We start from the raw sequence: 21816 nt of genomic DNA on the forward strand, positions 1-21816 counted from the left end.
GGACCGGCAAATAAGGGTCAAGTGCCCAGCTCTGCAAACCTTCACGCTTACATTGTCAACCCTCGCTCTTGTACTTGTATGAAGATTAAGGCAGCAAAGGCGCGCTCACTTTTTATCCGCATTTGTCACTTCCCGTTCGTACCCGTGTGCTGATTCACTAGCTAACATAACACTAGCTAGCGAAAGTGACCAAATGTCACGACTCCCGAACCCCATTCGACATGCTGAAATGGCCACCATACGCTTCCTGACGGGTTCTGATATGACAACGGTGTTCGCTACGTCAATCAAACGGCACAATCAGACGACCCAACGCTTACCGACATCAGACGTCGAATTGGTGTATCTAGGTCTCTCATCATTGTGGTGGAACGTTGTTTCTGTGTTTTTTTTTGTTGTTTTTTTTTACAATGTTGCTTAACACTAGGAGTACGAGAGCAGTCATTTTGACTGTTTTCCAATTTTGATGTGTTATTACTTTGTGTATATACAAAGATGCTCCTGGCCTCTTGACTTTTCCTAATTCTGTATACATTTCATTACCATGGTGTAATTTTATGGTATTAAACAATATAAAAATAGTTATGAGTCATTATTCCTTTACTATGGCATCCCAGTCAATTTGACGGTTCTACTTACTCTTACGCACATATTCTTACTGCGCCACCGTGTTTCTATAGCAACCAGCGGCTGCATTGAGAAACACTGCTGGTCACCATGATCAATTTGAAAAAAAAAAAATCTCATAGAGTAGAGGAGGCGTTACATCTGCTTCAAAATGTTGACGAGTCTGAGGATGATTTGCTTGTCTGACACACAGCGTGTCAGAGTAAAAAAAGTCTCCCTGCGCCGGCCACGGAGCCGTGTCTCGTGTAGTATGAAAGGCTGTTAGATGTGATAGTCACGACGTTGTAGGTGGTGCATGCCAGACTGTCGAAATAAATAAAATAATGATCTTATGTGGTGCTTAGTGATATAATTCCCCCATGGAAAAAAAGAGTTCGGGATGCGCTCGGGACGGAGTTGTTTTGTGTGCCGTACTTCGGATTCACATCCTCTTCTTCGAAGTGAAGTGCAGTAAAGCCGTTTTTGACGCACGTCTCCTTTCCTTCGGCTCCAAAACAGCTGACATACACGCAACGTAAGAGCCGCACGGGACAACAGGCGCTCCACCAATTGTTTCTCATTCATTTATTTGATATAATTTACATTAAATTATACTCACAACAGAATTTTAATAAACGAAATACCTTTATTAGACACTTTAGCAGTGGGTAATAATAATTTTAGTCGACAATGTCATTGCTAGAGCGTACCAGAGCGCATTCCAGAGCGCAACAAATTGACAGGTCTCGTACTTCTAGTAGTACCTAATTGAAGTTATTTGAGGTTTGCAGGTATTTGCATATGTACTTTACATCTGCAATCTTTATGTGGAGTCCCACAGGGGTCAATCCTTCCTTGAAGCTGAACAAATATTTATAGGTGACTTCATTAGGTGCATCTTATCTTCAAAATTGTGGGTCAGAACCGACTTGATTTTTTTTCATTGTTGCATAAACGCAACATCAATTTAGCCCTCCATTTCCTATGCAGATTTTTCTGTTCAGGGTCAAGGCAATGCTGGAGGACTAACCGAGCTGACTTCAGCAAGAGATGGGGAAAACTCATCTCCCTCTTTAGATATGAATTTGATGAACACTTGAATAGTACTTAATGAAGTGCTAATGAAAGGAATTCACGCAGTAGAAGTCAAGGATAATAACTACTGCATATAGTTATATTTTCCTGAATATGAAGTTGTTGCAGTCAGTCAATCATAAATCTTATGGGTTATCTTTTGGTCCAAAAATCAAATCTCATGCAGATATACAAAAGTGCTTTGTAGTTATGACATGGGAATAAGGACGTAGCTTGTACCCATTTGCGTGCGCTGTTACCTGAGGCAAGGCCATACCCAGGGCGAGGGCTCCTACTAGGAACAGATGGGCCTCGATCCACAACACGGCTCTGTCTGCACAGCCTACTGGGTAGATTGACTTGTTTGCCTCCAGCTGGTCCAAGGTCTGATGCCCAAAGCCGCACATCGTGTTGATTACTGCCTGTATGTCAGAAGACCCACAAAGACAAAGTCTTTCCTCTTTTGCTCAAATTCATGAAAGACTGGTTCTCTGAAGGCAACAGTTACTGTGGGTGGTGGTGTGTTATTCCGCACTGACAAGGAACTTAACTGTTCTGACGGCTGGGAGAGAGATTTGTAGAAGCCTGTTTATCGCGGAGAATTGGAATAGAAAGAGAGAAAGAAAGAAAATGACAGCAGAGAAATGTTATAAATCCAGGAAAGGTACACGTCCGTTTGATGTGACATGCAAGTCTCAGAAGCACGGGTGCAGTTGCATGCCCAGGACAGTAGATTGCAGCACTGCATCAAATCTTCAAGGGTTTGATTAATTGATTTTGCAGTCATGTAAAAAAGGTTGCTGCTTTGTTTTCTTGGTAGTGTGATATATAATCAATAGCAGTGTGATGGATCTACTTTGCCCTCTTTAGTTTTCTGTCTTCGTGAAGACAAAAAGCAGCTGTCAGGTATGGCGTATAAGCGATGCATTTTGTGCACTGCTTAGAATGTATATCGGTGAATGCAGATGTGTAATCATGCATGTATGCATGAGGTCATATTTACATATATATTATCTGTTTACCTACGTGTGACGTCTTCTGCTCAAATTTACAGCAATCTTTGGTGCAAGCACGTAGGTGTGCGTGAGCGTGCGTGTGTGTGGGGGTGTGCGGGCGTGTGTGTGTGTGTGCGTTCAATGTAAGAGTAAAGGATTTTTTGGGAAGCAGGAATCACTGCCAAACAGGACTTTCAAAGGCTAATAAGATCTAATACAAGAGCGGTAGCGTGCAGACCTCTGCCAAGATTGAATTTATAAGGAAAGTGGAAAGATAAATAAAGAAATAAAGCAACTGCTTCTGGCTGGCGACCAGTCATAGCACTCAAAGTCAACTGGGGTAGGCTCCAGTTCACCCTAATGAGGACGAGCAGTATAGGAAATGGATGGATAGGAGGGGAAACAATTACTGAGTTGCATTGCTGTTTGTTTGACCACAATGTGGCGTGTAGCAGTTTCGACACAAAGTAGTGTGCACATTGACAATAACGATTCAAGATCAAGAATGCAAAAGGCAGGTGGCTCTGACCTCCTAACAGCCAGCTAACTCTTGGTGCAACAATCAAATCTTGTCAACAACAACCTTAATATCACAAATCCTACTGTGGTGATGATCCAGGATAATGTGAGATAACCAGATTGCACCATTTTTTTTCTGGGACGTAAGTCAAATTGTTGTTTGTCTACATGCACAAAAATGTAATGTGTTCTTGCACTGCGAATATGCTGACACCCCTCTACGAGGTTTCATGGAAATCAGCTGTGTAGTTTTTGCATAGCACGGCTTGAGGACCTAACTAATTTTGTCAAGGCAATGTCTTCCTGTCTTCACACCTCGATTGATGTTGTTTTGGATCTGATTCGATCGTGCAGGCATATCTAAAGTTGTGGCTATATGGAAGCATAAAGCATAAAGGTTTTGGGTGTGATAAACAAGTGCAATGAATTGATTGACAAGTATGTTAGATAGATAATAAATAAGAATAATACATTGATGAATATTAGATAATTCACACACAGCCTCACATTTATTACAGGTTCATAATTTTTACTCTACAGGCAGTTTTTATACTACACTTTAACTAAAAATATATAAAGTAAAAATTTACAGGAGACTGCTGCAGAGGTAGCACATGTCTAGCACACTGTAAAGCATGGTTTCAGGCATAACTTAGCTGACGGTGGTTTAAGTTAAACAAGAAAGGTTTCTGAGATTTATTTTTGATAAGTTAATTTTGTTAGTTTGTTGTATTAAAGTACATTTCTAGATAATAACTTGTTCATGTGTTCATATCATTCAAACATATGCATCTTATTCAACACAGCTTTAAATAGTTAATAATTGTTTCACCCACACACAAAAAAAATGGTAACAATGGTAACAACCATGGTAACAAGCAGCCCGGATGATTTTAACAGCTTACGTCTTTCTTTGTAAATGTTATTTCAAATTAATATGTCCTGCAGTGAATACTATCCATATCAATCACCATCCATTCACCTCGAGTCACATTTGAAACTGACCACGTTAGAACAACACGTATCCAGCCAGGGACCTGTCTCGTTTAAAAGTTGGCCAGCGGTCGTTGACTTGTTGGGACAAGCAGTTATCCACTTAACTCAGGGAAAACTTGTTTGGCCAACAAATTTAAGAGCGGCGAGGACTCGAATGTGCCGTCTCTCTCACCGCATGAAAAATGTAATTCTGTAAAATAATCCACACTCTAATTAAATGTACCTGTAATATGATCAATTTTTTTCTGGAACTGTACAGAATACAGTTGTATTTTTTTGTATCTGAATAAGTAAGGCTGGTATTCCATTACTCCACAAGCCTGTTCACACCTGACATGCTCACTCGATGATGCCACAGTGCGTTTCCCCTAATTGGGGCCCCCCACGCTCGATGGTGCCCTACGCACTGTGCGTACTCTGTATATAGGGAGCGGTGGCGCAAACACGAGACTGGCTTCTATCATGTATCAATAGTTTTCAGATCACAGCAATGCATTGTGCACATTGCCAAAGATGCTTTCACAGCATGAGAAGAATATCGTAAAATGGTGCGTAAATAGAGGTCATTTTTCTACACAAAATTTGTATGGGACTCAAAGAAGCATTTATAACTCCAGGTTCCACTGTATATGAAATTGAATATATTTGGACATATGGCATTTCCGTCATCCAACGGCAACAAAATGAAATGAAAACAGCTGTTTCTAGCCCCATCTTGGATACCTCATATTTTATTCTTAAGAAACCACCACTCAAAAGCTGTTAACTGTGGTGGCGTGTCAATCATTTGCAAACATTTTCAAGCATATCCTGCAACCTTGGCCTGACCTGCTACTTTAGGCTTCAGTGTTGCTGAACTATTGTGGAATAGCCACCTCCTGAAAATAAAACAAAAAAATGCCATCCCTCCCCAACAAGTGGGCGTACGACGAGCAAACAGAAGCTGAAAGAGAAATCATTGGGCCAGATTCAGATAAAAAAACAAGGGTGAACATATTAAAATCTATCTTTATTTGAACATGATTAAAAAAACACCGAAAAATATACAAATCAGTGTTTGAAAAGGAGTAGCAAGAAGTCGAAGCTCTTGCCGTACCATTTTTTTGGGTCACCTCCGAGTGAAAACATGAATAAATACTTATACGATGTAATTGTGATATTAGTTGCCTTTGGAGCACTTTAGAAGTGATTCAGAATTAGTAACATTTATTAAGTTTATTACAAAAAAATACAACTTTAAACGGATAACATTTGTTGTGTTCATATGTATGCAATGTAGCAGCCGTGTTTTATGTCAGCGTGTTGACAGTGGAATGCTACCTTAGGATTGTGGCGCTGCTAATTTGTGGAATTTGACCATGCATTCTCTCCGACTATTAATCATGACTACTCACTTTTATAATCGCATGCAATTATGAATGCTTGCGCATGTTGAGGAGTGTGGCTTTGGTAAGATATTTGAGGAGTGGGCAGGATTGGTGAAGTGAGGCTTCATTAAGTTCTTCGTACTACCCCTTTAAATGCATCTCACAGGTTTGCTCATGCTGGAGTTAAACGCTCATGTTGTGCAGACTCGTTCTCAGCCGGGAAAGACAAATCACCTTGAAACTCAATTAGCTGTTTCATTACTTTCAGGCAATCAGTCAGCCAATTATGAGTCTTGGAGGATGTCGTGTTTGTTTAGCAACTTCAATTTTCTCTTCTCCCTACGTTGTTTTATTTCACTGCTGAGTTTTCAGTGCGTGGGGGGGAAAAAAAGGAAACCACTCACCTCTCCAGGATCAGGAGTGCAGCAAGAGAAGGGAACAGCACAGCGTTCTGAGCTTGGGTTTTCCTTAGTGCAGTTAAAGTACAAGTTCCATGACCAGTCCGTATAGTTGTTCCATCCACAACACTGGAACTGAGTGAATGACATTTATTATAAATACACGGGAATTTGTGTTTGGTAGATTATTTTTCTGTTGTAACATTGCTTTCTTGCTAATGATTTTTATGTGGGTGAAAAGCCTGTTTATTTCCCCTTCACACGATGCCCCGTGCGCAGAGAACATTGCTTGTGGGATGAATAGCACAAATGGCTATGTGCTTGCATCCAAGTAAGGTGTGCCAAATGTTCACTGGCAATGCCAATCTGCTTATTCTTCTGTTGCTCTTGACTCTTGTTTGGTAGGTACATAACTGCAATCATATCTGTAACAAGGAAAATTGGCAACTTTACAATGTAGGAAATAGCGTGTGAATGAGTAATACACTGCTGCAACAGCCCGAATCCTCTTTCCTTCTGCTGGGAACCCGTCTGCGCATAAACTTCTGGGAGCTGGCATTCCACATAACCAGTAGTTGTAGCAAAGTGATTGTGTCAAAACAAACAGCTCACCCAAGATGAAGCCACAATTGCTCATTTGGGTTGGAAGTCAGGACTGTTGGCAGTCCACACAGATCTGTAGGGGCGAGCGTTGCCATCTTGGAGGATGGGGTTTAGTCCCAGACTGGGGAAAGGAATGTGTTTGCCACTGGCTGCAGATGCCATCTTTTTGCATTGAGATTGTCTTCAATTGATAGGTTCATTTTCCAGTGGTGAAGATACCAACAAACACCATCACATCACCTCCAAAAGATAAAAATTAATCTATTGGTGCACATTCAGCATAGTGTTCTCCATGCTCTGACTTTATGATCAACTTCGGTTGCCAGAAAATGGACTCATCATTGGACGGAACCGTCCTCGACATGCCGAACGAAGGGCCACGTGCATGGTTTTCTGACAGCAATGCAAACAGGCCTGAGTGAGGGGCAGTCATGACCATCTTTCTGGCAGACGAATGAGACCAGCGATTGACTGAGATTTGTTTGTTCTGGATTGTATGGCCAGACAGACTTATGCTGTATGGTTTTGCAAATCCATAGAACAGCTGAAAGGGTGAGGGAATATGTCTTATGGAAACTCAAGAAAGCAACCCCAGTATAAACAATTTTGCTTAGACAGTGAAGATTTGGCACAATGCTGCAATGAACAAGTCGATACTCAGTTTTGCTGCTCATCCCACAAATCTTTCTTATATGGGGTAAGCTTTTCAACACTATGAAATATTTTGTTGTGTGTGTGTATATGTCTATATATATATATATATATATATATATATATATATATATATATATATATATATATATATATATATATATATATATATATATATATATATATATATATATATATGCTCCGTACGTATTCGTCATATGACTGCGTAAACCGAACAGTGAAGCCCGTACTAAAATGGGACGGGACAAATACAAAAATCGTTACACACTGGCTATACATATATATATCGGCAGGTTAGAGTGCAAATCAGATTTAAGTATCGCATCTCTGCTTTTTGTTTATGACATATATATATGTATATATATATATATATATATATATATATATATATATATATATATATATATATATATATATAGACATATACATATATGTATGTATATATATATATATATATATATACACACATATACATATATATATATATATATATATATACACACACACATATACATATATATATATATATATATATATATATGTTTGCATCATCAAGAAGCATCATATTAAAAATGAGAGAATATTTACCGTTCCCGTCTTGTTGTGTATTCATTTGAATACGGGTTGAAAAGGATTTGCAAATCAATGTATTATGTTTTTATTTACATTTTATACAAGGTCCCAACTTCATCGGAATTGGTCTTTGTTGTAAGTTTTATAGAAACATTGCTTTGTACTACTAGGAACACTGCCAACCTGTGCCAATGTAAAGCTAGATTGAATGATTTGAGCCTCAAAATAGAGGGAATGCATGTTAAAGCTTGCCTCTCATAGAGGAGCTGAGGACATGAGCTAACAAAGTCCATGTATTTCTGTGGTCATAGGCTGTGGTTTCACAGTTCACAAGTGTGATATTCTCAATAAAGCTATGGTTATGATTATTGTTAAGTCACACAGTAAGTAGGGTCAGAGAGGAACAGAGCAGCGCACCTCTTTCTGAATGTAATCCATCAAATTCTGCAGATCCAGGTCATCCCTGTAATGCACAATGCCTTTCTTCACGAACCTTCCCAACCTGTCACGAGTCTTAAAAGAGAAACAGAATAGTTTATTAAAAAGATGTGGTATTCACAGCATCTTGTGGGATGCATAGAGTATCTCCACAAGTCAATATGCGCAGCAGTAATACGAGCAGGGCTTCAGGCAGTAACAACAACAACAATAAAATTATTATTACCTGTGAGATCAATACACCCAATGTATATAAAATATAGTATACACATACATACAGGCTAAATAACCAATTTAGTGTGCTCATTTTCACTATTCTCCGCTTGAGTTAATACAAGCAAGACCTAGATGAATTATAAATGAAATGCCCTGAATTTTTTTGATTGATGAGCAGAATTCCAGAATAAATAGGCTCCATTTAGAAATTAAATCCTGCTGCTTAATTTGTGCCTTCTGAAGTCTTCTTTGTTTCCCCCTTTTGAATGGGCCTTGGATGCAAGTTCTTCCCATTTAAAATGTCAAAACAAGGTGAGACAGATTGAATTTAGATAATATATGATAATGAGAATGCTGTATGCTGATAAACTGCTGAGCTATAAAATTTCATTTGGCTTGAAATGAACTTCTGTGGGTGTTTTGCTGTTGGCTCTTGGAATTACTCTGATTAGAGTCTGTGGAAAAGCAAATTGTGCTGATAAACACAGCTAGCTCTATCACAATTTATTTTATCCCGAAGTAGTTTTGCTAAACAGTTCACGCTGATCCCCCCCCCCCCCCTTCCCCACACTCACACACACGCATGCTGTGTGTGCTTGTGGACCTTGGGACCTAACATCATCTCCTCATGTCATTAGTTGCAGTCTCCTTCAAGGGATCTGTTGAAATGGAACATTTGGATCCGCTTTGAAGTGTCGAAGCATTTGAATCATTTAGCGACGCTGGGAGGGTTGTTAAACTGCTCTGTTTAGCAGCAGGCAGTCCGAGGGCTGACAGAGTGCACAGCGGAGGGTGGCAAGGTATAATCGGCACAGTTTTCATTGTAAGGTTAGAGTGCAAATCAGATTTAAAGCTTTGTTTATGACAGAATAAATATGCATGCCAGCAGGTGCCTTTTCCTACCTATTCAGACGAATAATTTGATTAAACTGATCCCAGCAGTTATTGTTTCCCTCGTTTGGGAATCAGTTTGGTTTATGCTCTTCTCACTGACACCCAGCACAGCGCATCTCGCTCTCTTTGTCTGTAACTGAATGTTGACAGTTTAAAAAAAGTTGATCCCGGCTGTTAAACAAAGCGGCGTTTCGCAACGGTGGTGGGAATGAGCGAACAGGACCCCATGCATACATATTATTAATTTTATTAAACACTGACGACATTTCTCATCGGCGTCTAACATCAACAGTTTACATAGACGTCTAACATAGACACTTATCATGGACGTCTATAGACACTTATCAGCTACACATAACATAGACACGTATCATCGACACATATAGACACGTCTCATGGATGTCTATCATAGACACTTATCATCGACACATAACATACTTTTGGCACAAATGGAACCCCATAGACTTGTGCCAAGAAAGAAGCACTGAGGTAAGGCCTTGTTTATAAAAGAAAGTTTGAAGGGGGCTTTTGCTACTATAATTTAATGACCTAAACGAGTATTTCACAACCTCTCACCTCAAACGACCGTTCTTGGAAAAATGTATTAACATAATTGTTAGTCTTTGCAGCCAGTACTTGCACATGTTTTAAACTGACACGATTAAGCAGATTAGTGTCAACAATTTATGTTTGTACTCATAGTAAACATGGAAGACAGTTAATTATTAATTGTTGTTTTTGATTTTCCAGGATACACTATAATACACACATGCATCCTTCATGGACACACAACATCACTGTCATTGTTCAGTAAATGACATCCATATTAAATACAGAATAATAATAAATCCTTTAATGTGGTTAATGTTCAATTCTTATGGCGTCTGAAAGACTCCACTGTCATATGTTTTTTGCTTAATAGTGATGAGTGTCTTGAGAAAGGGATGGAAAATTATTATTATTATTATTACATTATTATGACATTGTTTTATTTGATTTCAAACCAAGCGGGCATGCCACACAGCCAGACCTCATCAATTTGATTTCATTGAAAAAATGGAATTTGTTGGAATGAGCCATTCCTCAACAATGCAACCTTCCTACCATATTTACCACTTCAACACTCCACATCCTAATTTACATTTAGTCATATGTTTATTTAAACTCCCTCTAATTTGCATGTTCTATAGTTGAGGTAGCTTAAGGTCAACACTAGAATCTATTCGAATATGAGCTCACCGCAAACCCACAAGGAAACTTGCAGAATATTGCATGACACCGCACAATGACTTTTAATGCAAATCTGATGTATAAAATATATTCGGTTTATTTTATTGAAAAACACTGCTTACTGCCTGCAGTGTATCATATTAGGTTATGCAGCAAGCTCATGGGTTCAAAACTCAAAAATGTCTTCCACCCATTCATTAACATAACTATAATAGAAAGTATAATTACATAAAAAATATGAGTACTCAGAGATACAGCCAGTGAGGTGTCTTACATAGAATATCATGTATCATGGGAATCTCAAGCTTATCAGTTTATTATGTTGCCACTATGCAAACTGTATTAATTGTAAAGTTCAACTAAAATCTTATCTCTCAGACATGTGTAAAACGAAGCTAATCCATTTTGATAGGAAAACTCTTACATGACACACTATATTTTTTGCGTTCCTTTTACTTTGATGATGAGATGAGTGACGGATATGGTGACAAATCAGTGACGAGTGATTACTGCTAATATTTCATAGATGGGTCTCCACAAATAAAGACTCACTCAGCTCACTATCTGGTGTGTGTGTTGTGTTCTTCTTTTATTTATGTTGTCATTGTAGCCTTCCGGCGTCTCAGTAGGGGAAAGCAGTGCAACGATTACACTAACATTGTGTATAGTGGAGATCGGGTACCGCTAACTTGGGACATTGTGAATCAGTGGGGAGAATACTTTGAAGACCTCCTCAATTCCACCGACACGTCTTCCTTTGTGGGACCACAGTCTGGACTCCAAATTAGGCTCTCCCCTCTCTGGGATGGAAGTCACCGGCTGACTGATGTCATAGTTTGGTCCACATTGCAGGAAGTCGGATTCGTTTCCATGTCAAAGCTGCCCTTTGCCACTGATTCAGTTCATTGGCATTGAGGGTGTCCAGTTTGGTGGCCTCAGTATCGCATCTCTGCTTTTTGCATAATCAAGCCGCAATCCCCAACTCTCACTGGAGCGGTGTGCAGCCGAGTGTGAAGCGTTTGGGATGAAACTCAGCACGGCCAAATCTGAGACCGTGGTCTGCAGTCGGAAAAGAGCGCAGTGGCCTCTCCAGCTGGGAGATGAGATCCTGCCTCAAATGGAGGATTTCAAGTATCTTGGGGCCCTGTTCAGAAATGAGAGGAGGATGGAGAGATAGGTCGACAGGCGGATCGATGCAGTATCTGCAATGATGAGGAGTCGGAGGACTCTGTATTGGTCCGTCGTCGTGAAGAGAGAGCTGAGCTGGAAGGCGAAGCTCTCGATTTACTAGTCGATCTACGTGCCTTCCCTCACCAATGGTCATGAGCTGCCGATATGCGTTTCCTCTGAAGGGTGTCTGGGCTTTCCCTTAGAGATAAGGTGAGAAAATTGGTCACCCGAGAGGGTCTCAGGCATCTGGCTAGGATGCCTCCTGGACGCCGCCCCGTGAGTTGTTCCAGGCCCATCCCACCGGGAGGAAGCCCTGGGGATGACCCAGGTCACGCTGAAAAGACTATGTATCCCAGCTGGCCTGGAAAACACCTTGGGAATCCCCCGGAAGAGCTGGAGAAAGTGGCTATGGAGAGGGAAGTCTCGGCTTCCCTGCTTAAGATGCTGACCACGGATATGCAAAAGAAAATGAATGGATGGATGGCATTTTAGCTAAACATCATTCCGGTTCCATTTCATGTTCTATGGCTATTTGTGGAGTGTCACTTTACAGGCATATTTCCCCCCCGAATTTTTGGTCCAACTCATTCCAGTGCTTTCACTGTTCACTTGTCTCTAATAAACTTATCACTTGTCCCCCCCAAAAACACACACACACACACCAGTTGTGCTGTGCAGGGCTGCTTTCAAAAATATATTAAAGACGATAAGATTGACAGTAATAATAATAATAATAATAATAATAATAATAATAATAATAATAATAATCCATCCATTATCTAGACCGCTTCTCCTCACAAGGGTCGCGGGGCGTGCTGGAGCCTATCCCAGCTGTCTTCGGGCAGTAGGCGGGGGACACCGTGAATTGGTTGCCAGCCAATCGCAGGGCACACAGAGACAAACAACCGCACTCACAATCACACCTAGGGGCAATTTAGAGAGTCCAATCAACTTACCATGCAATAATAATAATAATAATAATCATAATCATAATCATAATCATAATAATCATATGATAATATGGGTTCAATTAATTGATTTCTACAGTGATTCAGAGGGTTCGATGCAGGCTGCTTCTTTATTAATGAAATAAGATAGCATCGACCACACACATCCACTGAGCTCAGAATCTGTCTGCCTGCGCTTCTATAAAATCCCCTAAAATTGTGTTACACCACCTGCGCCACAAATTAGACCTGGTGTTACATGGTCTAAAGACTAGTCTATTGCCTGTCAACAATTTTTCAGTTGTGCCGGGGACATGTAATAGAAAACGCTCTCGGTCTGCCGGTGCACCTGTCTACAAAAAAAGGTGCCTTATTATTTTCTTTTATTATGAGGCATCATGAGGGAATGCAGTTTTTCACCACAGGAAGCAATTATGGAAACAATAACCACGATTGTTCAATGATGGCTCGGTTCACATCGCAGGCAAATGCGACCCGATCAGATTTTTTTTGTCCAAATGCAACCTGTATCTGATTTTTTTTTTATGACAGTCTGAACGGCTAAATTCCAATTTTTAAAAAACTTATATGCAGTCCTAGATTGGATACGTATTGGATTTTTTGCACCCGTAACCCGACATTGACATCATCCAGGCCAAAATGCACTCCACGTGGGCGGAGGAAGAATGCTGGGAGATCAAATTCTCAAGTTGTTTTGAGTAACAGTATTGACTTTATACTTTACTTTAATTTAATCCCACTTGGAACATGAAACATAAAGTGGGCATTTATGGTGATAGTAGTAATTCAGCCACATCGATTCATTTTTTATGTGTGGTAACGTAATGTCATCTTTTGTGATGTCTCCATGAAATGAGAACGCAGCCTCACCTCATCAACTCTCCCAAATACTGTATTTCTACCTCCTACCAAATCACGCCACTGTAGAAATGCCCCAACACGCTGGACCACATTTACTTCTGTAAACATTGTCTATTTCTTGAGTGACGTCGTCTCGTCTTCTCCGCATGCGGGTCACTTTGGGGGGTATGTTCACACACCAAACAGGCCAAGGTCGTGTTTATAATGTAATGTGAACGCTTACACAAAAAAAGTAGGATTTTACCAAAAATCCAAATTGAGCATTAAGACATAAAGTGTCAACGTAGCCAAATAATTATCTCACAGTGTCAATCAAAACTGAGCACAATTATCTTTGGAAAAGCAGGTTTACATATAAATTTACAAATGCAATAAGTTTACATGTACATATTTTATAAGAGCTTTTAGTGGAATGTGCAAGTCTTTCAAAGGTTGTGCCTGATGAGAACACAGCACAACATGGATTACTGTAGGAACAGTAGAATGAAATCATAGAGCCAATAATGAGGCCCCCAAGGGGCTTGCTATATTGATTTTATGTTGTCAAATGATTAACCGAGTTACCACAAAGATAAACACATACCTGGTCTGAGTAAAAGAAGCCCAGAATTGCTATGACCAGCTGAGTTAGGAAGACCAATGTCAGGCTGAAAGAGAACTGGAAGCAGAAAAGACAAATGTGACTAATTTTTACCAGACAGATTTGTCAATATAGATAAAATGAAAGACCTCCCTTTAGATTGGATTGAACATTTTGCTATATGGGAAAGCAGCTGTTGCATCAATATTTGTGATGTGTCTGTTATGAATGTTACTGTTTTGAGGAGGTGAATGTTTTCTCTGAGTGCACCAATACAGCCACAGAAAGTGATGAAGAACATGACCACCCCCACTACAATTAGGATGACAGCCGGGTCGATCAGGAACGTGTCCCGCACAGTGTCTGGCAAAAAGACAAAAATTAGACAGGTTCCTGTTAGAGAGCAGCTGTCTGTTATTTTCCACCATCTTCCCAATGTTTTTCTGTCAGTTAGTTCATCCACACCTTCATGAAATGTATTCTATTATGTTATGCTCCCTAACTTTCTCATCTTACTTTAATCATCTACGAGATATTTTGCCGATTATCAAGTGCAAATGCAATCAGTGGAATAAATCCAGGTTAATTTGGATTAACCTTTGTGCCCCCCCTCCATCCACTAAGCATGAAATATTACTAATTCAGTGAATTATTTCATTAACTGTTGCGGTCATTATACAATACAATACAATACAATTTTATTTATATAGCGCATTTCGTAACAGCTGGAGCTGTATCAAAGCACTTTACAAACAATAAACAATAAATAATAATAATAATAACAAAAAACAATAAAAAGGCCATAATACACAAGTGTTGATCAATAAATTAACATAAAACACTACATACAATTGACACCGAAAAGGGCTGAAAATTTCAGATCTGATCAAAAGCCAACGAATAGAAGTGTGTCTTCAACCGGGTTTTAAAAGTGGACAGAGAAGGGGCTTGCCTAACATCCAATGGGAGGTCATTCCAAAGGGAATGGCCAGCAGTCGAAAAGGCTCGATCCCCTCTGAGTCTCCACTTCCTCGGCACCTCGAGCAGTACCTGGTCCGCAGACCTAAGGCTGCGCTAAGGTGCGTAGGAGTGGAGGAGCTCAGAGAGGTATGCCGGGGCCAGGTCATTTAATGATTTATAGAGAAATAGGAGAATCTTAAATCGAACCCTAAAATGCACTGGAAGCCAATGAAGGGAGGCCAGAATTGATGTTATATGCTCCATCTTCCGAGCACCAGTCAGTAGGTGGGCAGCAGCATTTTGGACCAACTCAAGACGTTTGAGGGAGGACAGGCTGACTCCAAAATAAAGTGCATTACAGTAATCTAGCCGAGATGTAACAAAGTCATGGATGACTGTTTCTAAGTGCTGATTGGAAAGGAGGGGCTCTATCTTAGCCAGCTGTCTAAGGTAAAAGAAGCTCGGCGTTACAACAGCGCTGATTTGCTGGTCCAATTTAAGATCACTGTTCATTTTAAAAGTTTGAGACTGTTGGCTTTAGATATGAAGCCAGGGTTAGGTTCTCGACGCAGATTGGCTGTTGCTGACGAGGGATGGTTGATTAAATATGTAAGACGGAACGCGTTGGCGGTTTGGCGATGCCCAGCTCTGCATTTTGGGTTAATTGAACATTCTACATTGTCCATAGTTATGAATGCTTGTTTATTTATGTCAAACTGTGTCAGTCAATGAAGGTTATTCACTCATTATAAGGTAAGCAACAATAATTCATCACATTAAGTATACTAATAGTGGAGAATAGGGCTCAGTAAAAAATAATACTGTACCTGTGGCTTTCTGGACTTTAGCATACACACCAATTGCAACAATCAATAAGGAGAAAACCTGGGGGGGAAAGACACTTTTTAATATATTGACACATTTTTGAGACACCTACAGGGAACAATGAAAGAAAATATTGAACAGCCAACTCTTCTTGGAAGACTTGTTCAAAACCTTTAGCGGTTGGATACTGTTCGTTCATCCAGAAGAACATTTGTGTGGTCAGAGGCCAAACAAATCCCAGTATGTGACTTTATGCTTGAATAGTTCCCAGAAGCTGGAAATATATACCTGTCCAAATCTAAAGGTAAGTTTAAGAATTCAGCTCCAAGGAAGAAACTAAACTGAATTAATATGTGAAATGTAATTTATTTTATTTATTTTTATGCATGTTACACATTATCACGGACACTCTTGACAGGAACATGCTCTTGCTCAGCACTGATGACATTTTGTGTGATCTATTTTAGTGAAGTTCGAGCAAGGAGAAGTTTCGCTGGAGCTCAAACGCTGATGATAGAAACTACTGAAGTTTTTCTGACATTCTGACGTTCCCTTTGCCTCTGGCATTTTGCTGACCTAAGCTACTTGTCACCGGTGCGGTTTTGATCACCACATCTAAAACTATTTTCTGAAATCTGAAAGCATTTGTTTAAGGTACTGAGAAGATACAAAAATGCACGGAAAGATGAGACCACATCTTCTCATTCATTTTACAGGCCAGGTTTTCCTATTGTTGTGACGAATGCAGCGGCAATATAATGTACACTAAAATAAGTGACCTATTTGTCAGTGAACTTACACAGGTGGAAATACAAGTTACACAACATGCAGGTGTCATCAGTATGATAACTTTAGTACTACATTGAGTTCTTGCAAATAGTTTGTATTTCTGGGCTATTCCTATGGAAAACCCTTCGAGAACCTCCATGCAACCTCGAGAACTCTGCTAAGGGTGTAGGGATGGTCTACTATTTTATGTCCATGACAAAGAACACACCGCTCCTCCTGAGTTTGAGATTCAACTTCCTGACCAAATCTACTCTTGAGCACCCCTGAATAAACCTTACCAGGGAGGCTGAGGAGTGTGATCGCCTTGTAGTTGGAACACACCCTCTTGTTCCCCTTCCTAAAAACACCCCAGTCTGACACTGCAGAGGCACTGTCCACGATGTCCATGCGATGTTGCAGAGGTGTGTCAACCAGAGCAGTCCCAAACATCCAGAGCCTTTAGGAACTCTGGGCCCATCTCATCCCCCCCTGGGCCCTGCCATGGAAAAAACTCCTTTTCAACCACCCCAGCTTCCTTATGGGAAGGCATTTCGAGTTCCTTCCAGTCACGCCTTTCCAGGTCCCACTGCAATTGCCCATTTGAGCAGAAGACATCCTGCAGCAGAACAATCCAATCTCCAGGAGTAGCGCTCTCCAGCAGCCCCTCCAAGTACTCCAAAAAGAGTGGGTACTCTGAACTGCTGGTTGGTGTATAGATACAAACAACAGTCAGGACCTGTGCCCCCACTCAAAGGCAGAGGGAGGTTATCCTCTCATCCACCATGGCTACACCCTGAACACGTGTAGCCAAATAGCAAGGCACAAATAGACAAACAACCATTCACACTCACATTCACAATGGACAATTCAGAGCAGGGGTGCACAATCCCGGTCCTCAAGAGCCCCTATCCAGCTTTTTTTCCATCTCTCCCTACCTGAACACACTTGATATAAATGATCTCAATCATTATCAGGCTTGTGCAAAGCTTGGTGATGAACGGATCATTTAAATAAGGTGTGTTGCAGGCAGGAAGAGATGGAAAACAGGCTGGACAGGGGCTCTTGTTGACCAGGATTGAGCAACCCTGTTTTCGAGTGTTCAATCAACCTATCACGCATGTTTTTGGAATGTGGGAGGAAACCAGAGTACCCGTAGAAAATCCACACAGTCACAAGGAGAACATGCAAATTCCACACAGGAAGGCTGGAGCCAGCATACAAACTGCGCACTGTGAGCCGGATGCACTAACCAGTCGGCCACCGTGCCACTGGATTGTCAATTTGTATTGTTCAATTACTATAAAAGGTGAGATTTTATGCAAAGCCCCTTTCTTTGTCTTTCTATATTATGTGAGAATGTTATGTAATTGAAAGAATTGCCACTTGACCTTGACCAGAAAAACACATTTCTCCCATTTATGTATTTTTTCTTAGTTGAATTTGAAATGCTCCCATTGTCTGGGAACAGACGGCAAATGTGTTCCTTCAGCTGTCATCATCAACAGTTGCAGAGATGAGAATAAGGTGAAAGCAGGAGGGGGATCAGGGGGTGGCTTGTGTGAGGAGCTTGGCATTCTCTGTGCTTAAAGACAAACACAAGAAAACCTTACGATCAAAAGAAAAAAGCTCAGTGCAAAGCAGGAATCACAAACGAGGTGTGGGCTGCCCACCCTGTGCCCCAACACAATGAAGGCTGTAATGACTTATTGGAAATAGGGTGTGGTTGTTATTATCTGCTCAGGGCGTCAATTTTACTGAAAATTCCACAACTCAACACAAATGAACAAATACAGCTTTCCATTGATTTGGTGGACTACTTTCTCTCCTCTTCGTTGATTTCTCACCTTGAATAACATACCGTATATTTTATTTTACCCTCACTTCAATTCACAGATATACATTGGAAAATAACTGCCTGTCTCACATCCATTGTGTTTAGCTATAAAGATGATTTGTTTTGTTTACATTTTATAGGTATACTGACTTGTAGTCTAAGGCATAATTTAAGTTTAAGAAAGGCTTTCATATCATATATTTTGTATTCCACCTAAGTGGAATTTGTTCTGGGAGATGTATTTGGCTTGAAAAAACAGCAGCAGTAAAAACAAAATATTCATGTTTTGTACACCGAGGTGTTTTAAAGATTTTTCAAGAGAGTTTTATTTCTTTTGCTTTGAGGATATAGTTGGTTATATAGGACCGAGGCCGCCGACAGCCCTATTTTCCACTCTTCCACTAGGTTTTTGAGTGTTCAACACATGCATGGTGAATATATGCCAGCTCAGTTTTTCAGGCTTTTCAAAGAGATGAATCAGGTGAATTGTGCAGGGAAGTGAAAGCCAGCTGATCAGAGTCCTGGGGAGCATGAAAACAAAAGGCCTGATGGATTAGAGCCACAGTGTTCACTTCCGAGCTCGTGTCCAAATAACAAAGTCAACAGCCAGGCCATGTGCCTGCTGGTGTTGCAGTTAGTGCTCAAAACTCTGTATGAACGTTAACTGTTTCTGTTGCTGGGGCAGGACGCCAGCAGTGTGATGCAAAATAGTGAGTTATCGTCGCTTGGGAGACAGATTTGAGTGAGGGACCAGGCTATGAACAGGCTTCCAAAGCACTGTGAGTCACTACTATTTCTGTTGGTTAAATTTTAGTAGGAATTACTGACGGATGCCCATTTAAAATTAGAGGTGGACCGCCCTATAGTATATACTATTTTTTTTATCCCCAGAAAAAAAGTGAATGACGGACGATGGAAGGGTACCCACAATGCAGACGGATGACGGATAGCGGACGCTCAATTTGTAGTAAAATGCCCAGCTCTTTAAAAATCCATTCATCATCCATCCATTATCTGAACCGATTTGATTAAAATGGTAAATGGAGTGCACTATGTACATCAGAATGCGTCGGCTTGCTGCTCAAGCAGCTTTACAATCACATACATTTGACAGTTCACATAGCCTACACTTATTTGTTAATCTATTGAAGTGTTACGTGTGAGCCTTTAACTCTTAAAATTTTTACTTTAACGTTTTGCTGACCTTAACCAGAATCACATTGTTGCCAAAGGTACAATCCTGATGGATTAAAATGCTTCCTAGTCTTTGTGCAAACCGAAATAAAGTTGCCATTACAATAACTGAATGTTTTTTTTCTTCCAATTTGTCTTCTTCTTTTAGTTCTTTTCCTTGGCAGACAACCTTTGGTGCATTACTGCCACCTTCTGAAATCAAGTGTGGGCCTGCAAAATACCAATCCTAATACTAATATTGTTTCCAAAAATACAAATAGAAATGTAAAACTTAACTCACAAGAACTTCTCGGCAAACCTGTCTCTGTATATAACATGCACTTCAATAGGACACTTATTATTTATCTTGCCAAGCCGCGTGGCTCGGCAGCCGCGAGTTCCCGACCCCTGATCTAGCTGTTTCCCTTTCATTCAGTACTTCTTTATTTGCAGAAACCTTTGGGAATTAAATTTCCTGAATGTCAAGCAACATGTTTCTTGATTTGTTTTTAACATCTAGATTAAATACAAATTAAAAAAAAAAATCCTTGTCATCATTTCGACAAAATATTAATGCTTGGTAATTTTTCCATTGCCTTTGTCTGTTTTCACAGAAAGCCAAAAAAACTGAGCTGTGGTAATAAGAGAAGAATTAGCACTCAATGCACACTAATCACTCAGTCCACACACATATTTGTTGAGCATACTGTGTGTGCAAATATAATGTTCAGGAATACAGTTAGAAAACCATGCACCATATAGCAAATAAAGCTTTGGCTTAGGGATGTGCTTTGCATTGTTGTGACAATGACTTGATAAAAACATGAAAATAAACCACTCAGCATTTTCCACTGTGATAGATGAACATGCAAATAATGAAAAGAGGCACCAGTGGGGGAGGAGAGGCGCCCCTGACAATTGTTACAGCAGACACAGTCTAAATTATACTTCATTTATTATTAATAACATTTGTGCCTTTGATTGATTTATTAATTTTATCTTTTCTGTTGGCTTGAATTTACTATTAATAAGACCCTGGCACCCTGTTAGCTGATGATATCAGGACTATGTGGCGCCCAGCAATTTACAAAATCTTTCTATTCCTCGATGTTTTTGTTTGCACTGACCTTTGCCACTTGAAAAGTACAACTTTACTCACCCAAAATAAGAAGCTGAAAAAGTAGAGAAAATATCGAATCCAAGGGTTGACGAAGGAGAACGTCTCCGCTCGATCCAGGTGATGTTTCATGTCCATTGCTTATTTCTGCTCTTCCAGTCAGGCACATAGGGACAGTAAGATTAGCTCCAAAAGAGCAATCAGATCCGCTATGCCGATACTTAACCGCCATGCGAGTCCGTGAGGAGGGGGTTACAGTCTGGGTGTTAGACTGTCTAAAAAAAAGGTGAACGACCACATCATACTGGTGTGGCCCAGAAACATCCATACAGAACTGAAGGTCAGAATAAACAAATCCTATCCGTGAGTGACTCCAGCTAAATGTTTTTTTGTCTACTTTCACATCAAAATTCTATCTTCTATCTCTATCTGCACGTTTAAACTTTTAGTATTATTGAGTTTGGGATTTTGGTTTAGAATACAAAATAGGAGCCTTTTTCATGCAGTAAACAATCCAACAATATGCTGAAAAAAGCAAGTGCAATTTTGTAGTCAAGGTTTCCAGGGCAACATGGTGAACAAAGTCGAAAGGCTCTTGGTTCAAATCTCGGCTCAGGCCCTCCTGTGTGGAGTTTAGATCCACACATAGAAGGGAAGTCTAGTCAGACTCGCCAACTGGCGCGGGTCCCGACCCAGTTGGTCAATACTGAAATGTCCATAGCAGCGCCTCCAAGGATGTGATCAACCTCCGATCTTGACACCTATCCTATCCCCATCAGAAGAGGGGGAGGAATAGGCAATGCCCTAGAATGGGGTTAGACAACTCTGGTCCTAGAGAGCCGCAGTCCTGATCATCAAGCCCTTTAAAAGCCTAATAACGATCCTGATCATTTGAATTAGGTGTGTTGAAAGAGGAAAACTTCCAAAACAAGCAGTATTGGTACTCTCTAGGACCGGAGTTGCTTACCCCTGCTCTAGA

At 40.3% G+C, this 21816-nt stretch overlaps 1 protein-coding gene across 4 annotated transcripts in view; it reads right to left on the reverse strand.

Moving 5' to 3' along the window:
* The window catches only part of tspan33b (tetraspanin 33b), a 27117-nt gene extending 6028 nt beyond the window's left edge, over positions 1-21089 (reverse strand). The window contains exons 1-7 of one of the 4 annotated variants that reach the window (XM_086029294.1): positions 20880-21089; positions 15948-16005; positions 14474-14523; positions 14164-14238; positions 8221-8316; positions 5962-6090; positions 1941-2102 (exon numbers count right to left, since the gene is read on the reverse strand). In XM_086029294.1, the coding sequence (XP_085885420.1) occupies positions 1941-2102; positions 5962-6090; positions 8221-8316; positions 14164-14238; positions 14474-14523; positions 15948-16005; positions 20880-20975 (666 nt within the window). In that variant the 5' untranslated portion in view covers positions 20976-21089. Of the gene's footprint in view, positions 1-1940; positions 2103-5961; positions 6091-8220; positions 8317-14163; positions 14239-14395; positions 14524-15947; positions 16006-20879 lie in introns of all 4 variants that reach the window. The other 3 variants (XM_086029292.1, XM_086029293.1, XM_086029291.1) reach the window with 3 other exon arrangements.
* Positions 21090-21816: the final 727 nt, after the last annotated feature.

This window comes from Filicampus tigris, chromosome 4 (genome assembly GCF_054856515.1).
Source record: "Filicampus tigris isolate MCC_2025a chromosome 4, RoL_Ftig_1.0, whole genome shotgun sequence".
In the NCBI taxonomy this organism is placed as follows: Eukaryota; Metazoa; Chordata; class Actinopteri; order Syngnathiformes; family Syngnathidae; genus Filicampus; species Filicampus tigris.